At 34.8% G+C, this 16,522-nt stretch overlaps 1 protein-coding gene across 1 annotated transcript in view; it reads right to left on the reverse strand.

Moving 5' to 3' along the window:
* Window positions 1-4,045: 4,045 nt before the first annotated feature.
* The window catches only part of IRAK1BP1 (interleukin-1 receptor-associated kinase 1 binding protein 1), a 13,072-nt gene continuing 595 nt past the window's right edge, over window positions 4,046-16,522 (reverse strand). The window contains exons 2-4 of the mRNA XM_010855245.1: window positions 9,994-10,059; window positions 4,545-4,675; window positions 4,046-4,438 (exon numbers count right to left, since the gene is read on the reverse strand). Coding sequence (XP_010853547.1) covers window positions 4,168-4,438; window positions 4,545-4,675; window positions 9,994-10,059 — 468 coding nt within the window. The 3' untranslated portion in view covers window positions 4,046-4,167. The remainder of the gene's footprint in view (window positions 4,439-4,544; window positions 4,676-9,993; window positions 10,060-16,522) is intronic.

The raw sequence follows: 16,522 nt of genomic DNA on the forward strand, positions 1-16,522 counted from the left end.
GCTTTTTAGTTCCTCTTCACTTTCTGCCATAAGGGTGGTGTCATCTGTATATCTGAGGTTATTGATATTTCTCCCAGCAATCTTGATTCCAGCTTGTGCTTCTTCCAGCTCAGCATTTCTCATGATGTACTCTGCATATGTTAAATAAGCAGGGTGACAGTATACAGTCTTGACATACTCCTTTTCCTGTTTGGAACCAGTCTGTTGTTCCATGTCCAGTTCTAACTGTTACTTCCTGACCTGCATACAGGTTTCTCAAGAGGCAGGTCAGGTGGTCTGTTATTCCCATCTCTTTCAGAATTTTCCACAGTTTATTGTGATCCACATAGTCAAAGGCTTTGGCATAGTCAATAAAGCAGAAACTCCTTAACAGGTTATAAAAGAATATTCTTCTTATAATAAAATACTACAAATAATCCCTCTTGAAAAGTGTCTATTATCTCACCCTGAGAAAAATGTTTGACTTGCATTAGCCACTGTGAATTCTAGTCTTTTAACATAACCAAATATGATTAAGAGATTTAGGCCACAACAGATTACAGCTATCAGAAACTATTTGGCTGCAAATATAATATTAATAAAATAATAAATGCTTGTTATTTTAAACTAATTTATGTAGTTTTTTATGGAATGAATGATGAAGCATTTGTCTCCCAAATAATTCTGTACTGTAGATAATGTGTTAACTCCCACTTTTGACCTAATAATTCATTTTTTTTTTCTTTAGGCTAGTGAGAAAAATTCCTCACTATCAAATTCTTATCAAGTCTGACAGAATTGGGATATCCTAAACCTACATTTCCAAAGAGGACATAATATTACTTATGGAATATGAGGTACAGAATCTTGGGTTAAAAAATATTTTTGTAGGTCTTATTTATTTTCATTGAACTCAAGTTAACTGTCAAATAAGAATACTGATAAAAGTAAGGTAAATTGCTACCACCAAAAAATGTAATCTTAGTCACTGGGAATTTGCTGTATGACTCGGGGAACTACAACCGGGGCTCTGTAACAACTTTGAGGGGTAGGGTGGGGAGGGAGGTGGGAGGGAGATTCAGGAGAGAGGGGACATATGTATACCTATGGCTGATTCATGTTGATGTGTGACAGAAACCAATACTGTAAAGCAATTATCCTTCAATTAAATTTTTAAAAATGTAAGTTTTAGTATGTAGCTGAATGGAATCCTATTTTATCAGTAATATTCAGAAACCTTATTTTAATAGTATTTCCTTCTAAAAAGGAGCTTGGAACATAGTGGGTGGGTCTGTTTCAGTTCAGTTCAGTCGCTCAGTCATGTCCGACTCTTTGCGACCCCATGAATCGCAGCACGCCAGGCCTCCCTGTCCATCACCAACTTCCGGGGTTTACTCAGACTTATGTGCATCGAGTCAGTGATGCCATCCAGCCATCTCATCCTCTGTCGTCCCCTTCTCCTCCTGCCCTCAATCTTCCCCAGCATCAGGGTCTTTTCAAATGAGTCAGTTCTTCGCATGAGGTGGCCAAAGTATTGGAGTTTCAGCTTCAGCATCAGGTCTGTTTCAAATATTCTAATTAGAAAGAAATTTTCTTTCAGAAAGTAGCAATTATAATTTTTTGATTTCTTGAAAGATTTTCTTTAAAAGGAAGTAAAGAATTAAGTTCAGTATAGGTTATTCTAGCAGACTTTGTGGCATAGATCCCCTAAGTAATTCATTGTGAGACTCCGGTATCTGCCATATTAATAAAATTGCTATTAACTGACAACTAAACTTGATACTCTTAAAGTGTACAGGTCATACATAAACCAGTCCAATCATTGAAGGATTTCTGTTCTTACACACTCTATACAGTTGTAGGACCGCCCATTTTGTAGGATTGTTTTTTGAAGCAATGTCTGTAAAAATGCCTGTGAATCCTAAAAAGTGCATGCTAACTTAAAATTTGTTTTTAGGTATTGATATTTCTTGCTAAGTTGAAAACCTTCTTTACCAAATATGATGGAATCAAAAATATAATGCAGCCATGGCTAAGAAAAATCACTCCCTGTGATTAAATTTTATTGAGTATGAACAAATTTTTTCTTGATATAGACTCAATTGTACTTTTTTACTCAAGTGGATAAATGAATGCTACGATATAATCTAACTTTTTTTGGAAATAAAAATTCAACATACGTTTAACTGATTTTCTGATATGTTTATTTTTAATATGACTATTTAAAAATTCATCTTAACGGAAGACTTGGAAAAGGCAGATTTTACTTGGGTTGACAATAATCAAAGAATGCAGTTGACAGAGTGGTTCCTGCTGCTGCTGCTGCTAAGTCGCTTCAGTCATGTCCGACTCTGTGCGACCCAGGCAAGAACACTGGAGTGGGTTGCCTACCATTTACCAAATGACTGTTATGTACTAGGCATTATTTTTTATTGTCTTACATTTATCAACTTTAATCCTTATAGTAACACTGCAAGATAGATATTAGCCTCATTTCACTGGTGAAGAAAGAGAAGCTTAATTAAAGTGACTTGCCAAGTTTTTATAACCGGTTTATATGCTCAGCAGATATTTGAGAACCTACTCTGTGCTGGCCCTGTCACTATGCAGAGACCGAGAATGCAGTTGTGAATGAGAAAGACAAGATCTCCATTGTAAGAAGCTTACACTCAAGTGGTATAATCAGGATTTTAAAATAGTAGCATCAGATTCTAAAGTTCTTCTTCTCAGCTTCCATATTCCCTCCCACTAAGGATAGTACAGAAGAGATGGAGAAGTGGTTTTTAGTGCCACTTAAGAAAGTGGGTGGGGATGGAAACTGCATACTGGATTATGTTACAGGAGAGAAATATTGGCATATGAGTGTCAAGAATTATCAGGAAAAAAAACCCCCAAGGGCCTAGCTGTGTGGTGGGGAATGGTAAGCCTGTGCAACACGACAGACTTGTTTTCTGTAGATACACTTTAGACAGTGTATATTGCAATAGCAGTGACGTACTTGCTGATGGCCTTAAGGATCATCTCAGTGTATGGCTCTGCGCTGTCCAACATGGTAGCCACTACCTACTTATGGCTTTCAAGTCCCTGAAATGTGGCTAGTGAAACTAAGGAACTGAAGGTTAAAAAAAGTTTTTTTTTTTTTAATTTTAAAAACTGACACTTGATTCAGTTACTAGATCTTTAAGTGTGTCTGGAACAACACAGGTATGTGAACCTATTTTTTTCTGCCTATATTTTAAGAAAATTATATACAGATCAAGTATTTGTGATGAAAATTTAGCATATGAATTGAGATGTGCTGTAATATAAAATACACACTGGATTTTGAAAACACGATAAAAAAGAATATAAAATACCCATTATTTAGAAAATAGTTACATGCTAAAATGATATTTTGGATATGCTAGGTTATTTAAAGTATTAAAATTAGTTTCAACTGTTTTTTACTTTTTAAAAAATATGCCTACTAAGAAATTTTAAATTACATACATGGATTGCATTATATTTGTACTGCAGAAAGCTGGTATAATCAAAGGAGTCCTGGTGAAGACAGTCTGGTCCATATATTACCTTTTATTTCTGGCATCAGAATATTTTCTTATCAAAAGTTATATATTGCTCATTGTTCTAAGAATGAATGTTGTGCAAGTGTGAAAGTGAAAGTGTTAGTCACTCAGTTGTGTCTGACTCTGCAACCCCGTGGACTGTAGCCCAGCAGGCTCCTCTGTCCATGGGATTCTCCAGGCAAGCATACTGGAGCAGGTTGCCATACCCTTCTCCAGGGGAACTTCCCAACCCAGAAATCGAACCCAGGTCTCCTGCATTGTAGGAGCTACCAGAGAAGCCCATTGTTCTAAGAATGAATGTTAAGAATCATGTTAATAACTGTGTCAACATTTCTTTCCAGAGTAGAAATATAAAATTATTTACACATGCACTTATATGAACTGTCCGTATACAAGTGTATCTAACACATTTGTTTCCAGAGTATTTCCCGTAATAAGTTTTTGAAAACAGAAAGTAAATGTTAAGTATTCTGTGGAACTATATTCAAGGATTGACAGGCTTGGGGGTGAAACACTTTATTATATACTATACAATATATATATTTAGGACAAAAGCAAACATTATAAAAAGTATAAAAATAGACAAAAAAAGATACAAACACAATATATTTTGGTCAGAATTTCAGATGTGTTTTTTTTTCTTCTCTCTCCCCTTTACTTCAAAAGTTATAAATACTTTGGCAGCAGCGTGTATTGTTGCACTTTTGATTTTTTGTTGTACGGTTAATGAACTTGAAAGTCTAGATGATTGGGGATCATCTATTTGGCCTTCCCATTCTTTTGTTTCTTCTTCTTTGATTATTAAAGGTTTTCCTAGAGTTTGGCCAACAAGGTTACAGACTTCTTGAGCTTTGCGCCGTGCGTTTTCTACAGCAGCAAGACAGGCTTGTCGTCTTAGGAATTAAATGCAGAGATGATTAGTAAGACATTCAAAAACTGTAGGATGGAACAGTTTTGTTTAATTAGTTGATAAGTCATTGAAAGATGTGCTTAACTTACCGAAGGTTATCAATAGAACCTGGCATATGATAGAACTGGGGTTGGCTGATGACAACAGAGCTATCTAGCTTTTCAACAAGAAAGTTACAGATATTTTGCATTTTTCCAAATTCAGTAAATGTAATGCAGACCTGTAAATGAAATAACAGTTGAAATTATTTTCATTTCTGATTTCAATTTTTTTTTCTACATGTGAGTTAAAAAAAAATAAAGACATTACAGTGAGGTCATTTTATAGTATGTAACAGATAAGAAAGGCCTACTTGGTACTTATAACCAAATTTTGTTATTGAATTTATTTTTGCTTATGAATTTTTTAATTTGTTTAATGTTGACTTGAACATTTTAAAATTCATTTTAAATCAGTCAGGGACTTTTTTATGAAACAGAGTTGGGGGGCTTCCCCTTCAATTTTATTATTTGGCTAAATTCTCTTAGCCTGATAAATGTTTCATGACTCTTTAGACATTAGCTAGCTTCCTGATTAGCGGTAATTACTTCATGCTCCACTGCTGTCAGTGAGGTATGCTTCTTCATCCAATAGTTATTTTCAGATCTATATGCAGAAGCTCATCTATTTCATTATGCCATCTGTCTTTAACTATGTGGAAGCAGTTCTTATATATTCAGCAATACTTGAAAACTGTAGTCTTTAAACATTCTATGGAAGAAAACTAAACCTTTTTCCTAAGGAAACTTTATACAAGCTCAGTATGTAAAACAATAAAGTACAGGTACTGAAGTACTTTATGTAAAATATATAATACTTTATGTAAAATATGTAAAACAATAATGTACAGATACTTAAGTACAGGCTGGAGTAGCAAAGAGTCATCTTATACAATACAGAACAGTTGCCTTTCATCATAAATGTTAACCATGGAAGACTGATGTTCTGACTGGTTTCAATACTTACTTTGGATTAATTTGCTCTTTTTTCTAGTTTCTTAAGGCAGAAGCTTAGATTATTTATTTCAGATTTTTCTTCTTTTTACTATATGCATTCAATGCTAAAATTTCTAAGCCCTGCTTTCGCTGCATCTCATAGTTTTTGATAGATTTTATTTTCATTTTAATTTAGTTCTAAACATTTAAAAATTTCTCTTGGGATTTCTTCATTGATCCACATGTCATTTAGAAGTATGTTGTTTAATCTCCACATACTTGGGGATTTTCCAATTATGTTACTGATTTCTAGTTTAATTCCATTGTGATCAGAGAGCAGACATTATGTTATCTATCCTTTTAAATTTGTTAAGGTATAAGTTTTGGCCTAGAATGTATTTTAGGGGTGAGGGGAGCAGAGAAAGGTTTACTGCAGAGCCAAGTATTGAGAACGGGTGGCTTATTCTTGAAAGACCCAAATTCCAAATGTGTGCTATCTTGGTGAATGTTCCATGAGAGCTTGAGAAGAATTCTGTTTTGGGGGAAGTAATTTATAGATTTCCATTTTGTTGTTGTTTTTTAGTCATTAAGTTGTGTCTGACTCTTTATGAACCCATGGCTCCTCTGTCCATGGGATTTTCTAGACAAGAACACTGGAGTGGGTTGCCATTTTCTTCTCCAGGAGATCTTCTTGATCCCGGGGGCCGATGGAACCCATGTTTCCTGCTTGGCAGGTGGATCTTTACCACTGAACCACCTGAGAAGCCCCGTAGATGTCCATTATATCCAGTCAATTGATGGTATTGTTAAATTTAACTAGGTCCTTACTGATTTTATGCCTGCGGAATCTGCCCCTTCTTTTTAAAGTGACTTTCCTTTTTTTAAAAATTATTTATTTGGCTGCATCAGGTCTTAGTTGCTGTACACAGGTCTTCACTGCATCATGTGGAATTTTTTGTGTGGTGTATAGTCTGTCTAGTTGAGGCCCACAGGCTTAGTTGCTCCATGGCATATGGGATCTTAGTTCCCTGACCAGGGACTGAACCCATGTCCCCTGCACTGCCAGGTAGACTCTTAACCACTGGACCACCAGGGAAGTCCCTGAATCTGTCCCTTTTTGATAAAGGAAGTTGGAGACTCCAACTATGATGGTGGGCTCATCTATTTCTCCTAGAGGTTCTATTAGTTTTTGCCTGATGTAGTCTGACACTCAGGAGAATGCATATTAAAGACTGTTATTATTTTTTGGCTGTGCCACTGTGTGGCATGTGGGATCTTAGTTCCCTGACCAGGGATTGAACCCTGCACTGGAAGCACAGAGTCTTAACCACTGGACCACCAGGGAAGTCCCCATGGATTATTATGTTTCTTGGAAAACTGCCCTGTATCATTACATAATACCCTTCTGTATCCTTGATAACTCCCTATTATGAAGTCTGCTCTGTCTAAAATTACAATAGTGACTCTTGCTTTCTTTTGCTTAGTGTTAGCATGATTAATTTTTTTCCATGGCTATCTATATATGTCTTTATATTTAAAACAGATTTCTCATAGATAACATATAGTTTGGTGGTGTTTTTTGATCCACTGTGACAATCTGTCTTTTAATTGCTGCATTTAGACCACTGATGTTCAAAGCATTACTGATACAGCTGGATTAATATCTACCATATTCTTTACTGTTTTCTATTTGTTTCCTTTGTTCTTTTTTCTAAGTTCTGTCTTCTGCCTTTTGTGATTTTAATTGAGCATTTCATGGTTTCTTTTTTTTTCTCCTTTCTTAGCATATCAGCTATATTTTTTAAGCTTTTATTAGTGATTTCTCTAAAGTACATAATACATATTTACAACAAATCCAAGTCTACTTTAAATAACACTTGGACACAACTGAAGTGACTTAGCAGCAGCAGCAGCAGCAGAATACCACTTTATGGGTTGTATAACTATAACAACAAAATAATCCTAAGTATTCCACCCCATCTCTTATATCATTACTGTCATTCATCTCACTTATACATCAGCATGCGTGCGTGCTAAGTTGCTTCAGTTGTGTCCGACTCTTTGCGACGCTATGGACTGTAGCCTGCCAGACTCCTCTGTCCATACTCCAGGCAAGAATACTGCAGTGGCCTGCATGCTCTCCTCCAGGGGATCTTCTTGACCCAGGGCTTGAACCTGTGTCTCTTATGTCTCCTGCATTGGCAGGCAGGTTCTTTACTGAGCCATGGGGAAAGCCCCTTAAATTATTTAATGTGATTATTGATATGGTTATATTTAAACTTCTGATCTTGCTATTGATTTTCTATTTGTCTCATATTTTCTTTGTTCCCCTCTCCCCATTTTCTGCCTTTCTGGGAAGAGATAGAGTATATTTTTTATTCTATTTGATATCCTTCATTAGTTTCTTTACTGTAACCTGTAGTTACTTTAGTGTCTGCCTTAGAGTTTACAGTATATACATGTTTAATTTATCTCAATCTACCTTCAGGAGATACACCATTTCACACATAAGAAACTTTAAATATTATACTTCTCTTTCTCCCTTCATGCTATTGCTGTTGTATGTTTTACATATGTTATAATCCCTAAAGTTCACCATTATCATTTTTATTTAAACAATTATTTTTATATAGGTGTAGAGTTATAGAGATATAAGAAAAATATCAAATCTACCTATGTAGTTACCATTTTCAGTGTTCTTCATTTCTCTCTGTAGATTCCTATTCCTTTCTGGTACCATTTTCTTCCACCTACCCAAATCTGTTTAACATTCCTTGGATTGAAGGTCTATGGTAATGAATTTTTTCAGCTTTCTGAAAAAGTCTATAATTGGCCTTTGATTTTGAACAATATTTTTGCTGAATATAGGGGAAATATAAGATAGGAAAAATATGATTTAAATGCACAAATCAAATATAAGTATGATTTATACATTGGACAAGGAAATGGCAACCCACTCCAGTATTCTTGCCTGGAAAATCCCATGGACAGGAGCCTAGCAGGCCACAGTCCATGGGGTCACAAGAGTTGGACACGACTTAGCAACTAAAACCACTAAAACCACAAACCACGTATAAAGTATTTCACAACAAAAATGAAGAGTTGAGAAAAGATTAGATGAGAAATATTATGGAAAATACCTGAAACATGGAAACGTGCAAGGAAAAGGAGAGGAAAACTGTTTATACTACTTTTCCTATAGACTTTTTAATAGACTTTTATTGAATGCTTATCGTGTCCCAGGTTTTTAAAATCTCTCCAACACTGAAACTGTAACAAGAAAACAACATAAGAAGTGGAAAGACAGATAAAGGAATTGCAAAGCCAAGGTTTTACTTCAACATTTCCCAGGTGGATCCCTAAAATCATCATCATTGTTGTTGTTTAGTCACTAAGTCATGTGCGGACTCTCTGTGACCCCGTGGACTGTAGCCATTGGGTTTCCCAGGCAAGAATGCTGGAGTGGGTCACCATTTCCTTCTCCAGGGCATCTTCCAGAGCCAGGAATTGAACCTGAGGTGGCTACGACGTCTCCTGCATTGCAGGTGGATTCTTTATTGCTGAGCCAACAGGGAAGCCCAAAAATCATTATAAGTATTTTTAAAATTCCTTCAGATAGTTAATATTTAAGTGAAAAAATTACAAATTTATTTAAGTAAATATAGGGACAACAGTGTATTATGATAATTAGTAACTTAAGAGGTAAGAAGCCAGGATTCTAATTTCCATTCTAATTCTTGTAATATGATCTTTAAAAAGTCTGAGCCTAAGGTATCTTAGCCTAAAGCCACACCCTTAAATTTAGGAAAAATAATATATTATCTGCCTGAAGGTAGGACCAGGTGATTTCTTGAGGTATTTTCCACCTCTAAAGGCAAAGGTTCTCTGATTGGACTAACAACAGTCCATTTTAATCTACTCTTGTTTGTTTCCTGTGGCAAGGAGGCGGTATGACTAAGCACACACTCCAAGAAGTTTGGAATCAAAGAGACAGCGGTATTTTAAGCTGGTTGTAACTACTTACAACATACTCTGACTTCATAAAGTCCTGATCATAAAATCTTTGAAGATAAGTAAAAAGCTCAACAGTTGTAGGAACTCAATGTTTTCATTAATTGTGTGTAAAAAAATACACAATTTTTTCAATTTGTGAGTAGTTTTTATTTTTAAATAAATCTTAACACAAAATAGTCTTGTGAAATAAAAGAATGTTGAAGTCTTTCAATCCTTTATGCTATGACTATTAATTTGCTATTTATCTGAGGAGAAGAAATTTTTCCTCTGTAGTGTTTCTTCCTGTTGACTACATGATAACATTACGAAAATTTTGTTCAGGTGGCAATTAAATGCTACTTCCCTCTTGCTATTTTTATTCCATTTCAAAACAATTTCCCTTAAATCTCACCCAGATATGTTAACACCAAAAATGATTTTGAGAAAAATGATCTTTTATCAACACCATGAGAAGTATTTCTCCTGTACTTGACTTTCAAGAATAAAATTAAATGCAAATTGTCCCCACAAAGTCATGCTGTTTCCAAGTATTTGTGAAGATAACACATACCTCTGCTTCCATGTGATAAGCATTTTCTAGCCTTTTAAAATCCTTTGTCACAGTTACATTTTCTGACTGAAACAGAAAGTACAAGAATATGATTACTAAATGTTTGGCTACTAAATGCAATTACTCTAAAACATAAAGTATAAACCTGTACTTATTAAAATCAGAATAACAAAATATGTGAAAAGAACTGGCTTGCCTAATGCTTTAAAACTTTCCTAAAAAAAAACAAATTCAGAAACCTAAAAATATTTGCTGATATTTCATAATTGTCATTCCACTTGTAATTTTTACATTAGCTAGTTCAAAAAGTATGAACTTAGGGTAATATATATCTGAAGCATTATTTGTACATAAAACATTCTGAATGTTGTAGGGATGTTAGAGTTTATAAAATGTTTAACTTACAAATAATACTAATTTACTGAACACATATAGTATATAACTTTGGGCAAGTTACTCAACTTTTTGAGACACAGTTTCCACACTTATAAAAATTGTGTTACACTGTGAGGTAGCAGGTAGAGGGGCCACAGGCTGAGCCACTGGAGTTTGTCGGGCTGAGCAATTGGAGCTTGTCTCTCCCTCCCCCAACATTTCCGGGAAAAAGATAGTGGCAAGAGCAGAGAGGAACTAAGCCCTGCTGGAGGAAAAAGATGACCACGTCTTTCATCTTCAGGAAAAGGAGACCTCCCTGACTGTACATGTGCAGAAAAGTTCCTAGGAGGTCAACAAAGCAGGGGGTACTAACCCATGTGTTTTGCCAACCCCTCAGAGACCCTTGTGCTGGAATCCATGTTGGCCAAAAGATTCATGCCCACATTGGACAGGGCTGAGTCAGATCAGATATGGGAAATAAGCAAGATAATTGGCTAGAGGAAAACAAAGACCTGGAAGAAGGCCCCTATTTAAGCAATTCAAACCACACCTTTAGCGCGCCTCCTTAGCAAAGATGCCCTGACTCTTCTCTGAGTGTGTAGCTCTCTTTACTTCTGTCCTAAATAAACTGCTTTTCTTTGTGCTCTTTCACACGTATGGTGCTTCTAACAATCTCTGCTTGTTTTACAACCTTGGTCTCTTAGTAACATTCTTTTTTCAAAGAGGTCAAGGGCCAGGTCTCTGCTTCTAGTCAGTAGCCCCTAGTGGTCTAGCGGTCAGGATTCCTGATTTTCACCCAGCCAGCACAGGTTTGATTCCCAGGCAGGAAACTAAGATCTTGCTTCAAGCTGCCACTGACTGCTGCTCCCTCTGAGATCACATTGAACTGATCTGAGGATTTAATGAAAAGTTGTGAATAAAATGCTTGACACAGAAGGCACTCAGCAAACAGAGATGCAATACCATTATGATATAAACATTTCCTGAAATACTGGACCTAAGCCAGCCTATTCTTAGAAAAGTAACATTAATGCTTTTTGATTCTCTGGGTAAGTACAGGGTATATAATTCTGATAAAAAATTGAACTTATTTATGTTTCAAAAGGGTTTTAAAATTTAGTGAAATGAATTCTTGACTTACTCCCACTCTTGGGGACAGGCAGAACCTATATTTTATAAATGTTTGTATCTTTAAAATATATGCTAAATAAAGATGATGATTCTCATTTAATTATGTTATTTGGTAAAGGATTTAGATGCACATTAATTTTAAGATATACACTAATTTCAAGCCATTTATAGACCTAGAAAATTCTAAAAAGCTTTAACCTGAAAATCTGAACTTAAGTTCCAATTATAGCTCTGATGTCAGTTTCAATGAAAATATTAATTCATTTTTGTGATAATATTTATCATGGTAATAATTATTCATTGTAGAAAATTACAGTATTGATAAATATAAACTAAACCAATGCTGTATACATTGCTTAAAGTTGAAAACATGAAACTTGATACATGAAACGTGTCAGTTAGTATTCTTTTATGACATGTTAACATATCTTCTATTTTCTTAGATGTCTTTTTTCAGTTTTTCCTCACTTCACTTGATAAATGTACATAAGACTTCTGACAGAAAAATTATTAGAGAAATAATTTTAGGAAAGGTAGCAGAAAAGAAAGTATCTTTTATTGTTTCACTTAACATAGTTTTTATAAAAATAATATACACTAATTAATGAATATCTAATACTAGAGAAAGAATAGTCTCCAAGCCCCTTATGTTAATATTTCAGTAAACATTTAATTAAGTCATCTATCCATGCACATAAAAATTTGTAGATTTATGTATAGAATTTTTTATAAATGAAATTATACTCTACATGCTGTTCTGTAAACTGTTAATAACTTCTACTTTAGAAAAATTTAAAGTCTACAGAAAAGTTGCCAAGATAGTATAGAGTTCCATATACCTCAGTTTCAGGTTTTTCTGATGTAATCATTTTTTTATTACTATGGTACATATCACTGCAGTTCAGTCGCTCAGTCTTGTCCAACTCTTTGTGACATATACACATATATCCACAACTGTTTCTGCATCTATCCATCTGATATATACTAAGCTAAACATGAGTTCATACTGATGTTTCTAACTCTAATTAAGAACCAGAGAGTTCATTCTAACCTTCCTTTCTTATCTGTAATTTCCTCTCCAGTAGTTAGAAAACTCATTTCCCTCAGCCACCAACCACCTGTTTTTCAAGCCTACTATACATATAAAGCAGTTTCAGAACTGTAAACCTTGGAAAAAACATTTACTAACTAGAGTACAGAGTTTATATATCTTTCATCTTTATCATTAGTTTCTAATAAAATATAATTTTCCAAACTGACTTAGGATACTCTGCTCACCTTCTGTCCCCACGTTCAGTGCAATTATGTCATTCATTTGTAACAGAGTTAGGTTCATTTGTCACAGTCTGGGTTCTGTCCTGGAATTGATCTGTTTTTTTTTTAATTTGCATAATTAGCTTTCCCTTTTTGTGATTTAGTTTTATGGGTTTTGACAAATGTATTCACCACTCCAGTACCACACAGAATAATTTTTTCCCCTTGAGAAGTTCCTCTGTGGACCTCCTTTATAGTTAACCACTTTGCCATCAAACAACCTGTCCACTGATTTATGTCCCTATAGTTTTCCCTTTTCCAGAATGTCACATGAATGGATCATAGAATGTAAACCTTTTGAATCTGTTTTTTTCACTTATAATATTTAAGATTTGCCCATGTTGTTCTGTGAATAGCACCTCTTTATTGCTGAGTAATTTTCCAATGCATGGATGTAACAGTTATCCATTCTGCTGTTGAAAACATCTTGGCTGTTCCAAGTTCTAAAGTTTTAGTGAGTTATGAATAAACCTGCTATAAATATTCTCGTGCAAATTTATATGTGAACGTAAGTCTTTGATTCTCATGTGGGTTAATGGTTCCTATAGTAAGGCTAACTTTGTAAGAAGCTGTAAGACTGTCTTTCAAAGTGGCCATACCACTTTCTTTGCAGTCTCACCAGCAATGAATGAAAATTTCTGTTGTTCCACATCTTTGCCAGCATATGCTATCATCAATGATACTGGATTTTAGTAAATCCAATACATGCATAATGGTATCAAATTGTGGTTTAATTTGCATTTCTTTAATCACAAATAATGTGGAGGATCTTTTCATGTGTTTCCTTGCCATTTGTATATATTCTTTGGTGAAGTATATGTTCAGGTATTTTGTGCTTTTTAATTGAGCTATTTGTTTTCTTATTATTGAATCAACCATAAGATCAAATAAAGCAGTACTTTTTACTTTTAAGGGGACTTTTATTTTTAAGGGCTTTAAGTACAGTAACTTACCCATTTAGGAGAAAACAAAACCCTTTTCCTTATACCAAAATAAATTCCAAATGTAGTAAATATTTAACGTACTATAAAGGGTCCCTAAAAAGTCCAGGAAATATTAGTTAATAGTTATGTAGCTTCAGGCTTGCGAAGGACCCAATAAGCATTACACCAAAGTCAGAAAACTTTTTTTTTGCAGGAGAAATGTTTATTTGAAATGAAAAACAATAAAAACAGTAGTACTTTAACCAACATATGAAGCAGAACAAGAAAACAATAAAAACAGATTATATTAGTTCTTATAAATTTGGGGATTTAAAAAACTCTTATCATTTAGCTTTAATCTCATGAGAAGCTTTTCTTATGAAGAAAATAAAACTTCGAAGAGTTTAAGTGATTTACTAGAAGACTCAAAAATATCGTGAAAAATTGTACTAGTAAGAGAATTTAAATAAATCTTTAAAATTTTTAATGTTTAATACTGCAAACAAGGTTACATGGCAAATACTAAATTGGGAAAATTTTTGCAATATATGAGAGACAGTTACTGATAATCTTAATTTTTAAAGTTCTCATAAATTTCAAAAGGGAAGATAACAGAAAAACAGGAAATTATTTAAAATGCAGTGATCAGGAATGTTTAATAAGTATTTTATGGTTGAATGAGTAAATATTGCTTGGAACTTTAAAACATTTTTCCATAAAAACACTCAAAATGAGGTCATGCCTTCACAGGTGAAACTATATATAACCATAAAATTATATATGATCTATATGATAGCTGAATAGTTTATTAAAAACCATTTTCTAAGTAGACATTATGTGAAGAGTATGAAACATAACCCATCAATACAAAGCAAGCAAGAGACAAAATGATCTCCACTCTGGAGAGGTTTAGAATATGGAGGAGAGACAAGGAGAGCAGTAATTATAAATTGATACATTTTATTAAGGGCGGTGAATGGGGTATGGTACACAGGGAGTAGTGTAGGAAAAAAGTGCTCAAGAAGTGAACTTGGGCTGGTTTTTAAAGGAAAAAAGAGGGAAGTCAGTCTATGAGGCCAGGAGATGACAGGAAATGACAGAGTTAAGCTCCATCTATTAAGCGAAAGAGTTTGGAATATGAGGGGCCTTTTAATCAGGGGAGTGATGTTTATAAACACAGATTTTAAAGTTTAAAATGAATAAAGATTTTGTGAAGACTCATTAAATTCACCCTGAAATGTAATATAAATGATTTTATTTGCATTTTCTACTGAACAAATTATTTACCACTGCTTTCCTCCATCAGCAGAGATAATCTGGAGATTACTGACCTCTGCATGTCTTGAACACTAAGTCTTTAATGTAATTACTTTAAGTTGGATGTAGTGATTGATCCTGTTTTACATATTTGAAGTTGCAGCCATGTGAGCTCCATATACATTTTAAGCAAAAAACTTAAGAATTAGTTATATTATTCAAATACGTCTGCAGCACTGGCAGCAGTTTTGGGGAGAAAATATATTTCTATATATTAAATTCATTTTATTCACATAATTTATAATTAGCAGCAGATCCTTCTAAATTGTAAAATCATTTAGAGACATCTTTTCAATATGACTTTTAAAATAAATCTATGTTTATAAATGCAATCTATGTTTATAAGTACAAATAAAACTTCTTAAAATAAAGACTTGCTTTTTCAGGGTGTGTCATTTCTAACAAGAGCACTTTTAAGAACTCAGTGTTGCGGGAACACAAATCACAGCTCTGGCCTTCAGGCTACTCTGTAATAGGAGGGATCTGAGATAGCCTATGAAGTCTGTGCTTTCTAATTCTCTTTCATTCTAATTACCTGGAGCCTAGGCTAGTTGAAAGAAATCTAGATTTCGGTTTTCAGAATACAGGAGTTCAAATATAACCCGGGGTGTTCAAAGCATTATTTAACCTCCTTAAATCTGGAAAGTGGGGATGCTAAAACCTGCTTAACAGGGGTGTTGTACGAATTAAACAAGACTCATTCTTTTTTTTTTTTAAAGTGGGCTTAGGGCAAGATTTATTTAAGGATTTGTTTCAGGAACATCTCTGGTAAGAAGAGGTATTTCATATATGTGGCATGTACAATATACTGGCTTAATTTTCTTTTTTAAGCTAAAACTAAACAATTCGGAGAAAATTTTGAGTCTTTATAAAACGAAAATGGGTACAATATTCCCCCTATCCCGCCCCAGCCCCATATTACTTTTTGCGAAAAATACCAAAGAATCACTTCATGTAAAGCTTTCCCAGGCTGGGAGGAGGGGTGCAGAATAAAAACAAAAAAGTGATTCAGTATCTAGCACACTACTTATGCAAGCATTTACATCTTACTGTTTGAAGCTTAACAGTTCGTCATTTCAAGGTTAAAACAAATTACTGCAACAAGTGATACCAAATAAAACCCCACTCAATTTTAATTATTTTGTTTTGCAAGTCACTGCGGCTGATAATTACTTTCCCCTAGAAGGACGGGCTGGGAAAGATTGAAGGCGAGGGGAGAAGGGGACGACAGAGGATGAGATGGTTGGATGGCATCACCGACTCGATGGATACGAGTTTGAGTAAACTCCGGGAGTTGGTGATGGACAGGGAGGCCTGGCGTGCCGCAGTCCATGGGGTCGCAAAGAGTCGGACACGACTGAACGACTGAACTGAACTGAGGAGGATGGGCCAGAGATACACTCTGGCAGGTCCTCGCGGCCCCTCACGCCGCCGAAGACACAAAGGTGTCTAGACGCTCAAAACCTTCC

The sequence above is a fragment of the Bison bison genome, unplaced genomic scaffold (assembly GCF_000754665.1).
Source record: "Bison bison bison isolate TAMUID 2011002044 unplaced genomic scaffold, Bison_UMD1.0 scf7180017864362, whole genome shotgun sequence".
Classification (NCBI taxonomy): domain Eukaryota; kingdom Metazoa; phylum Chordata; class Mammalia; order Artiodactyla; family Bovidae; genus Bison; species Bison bison.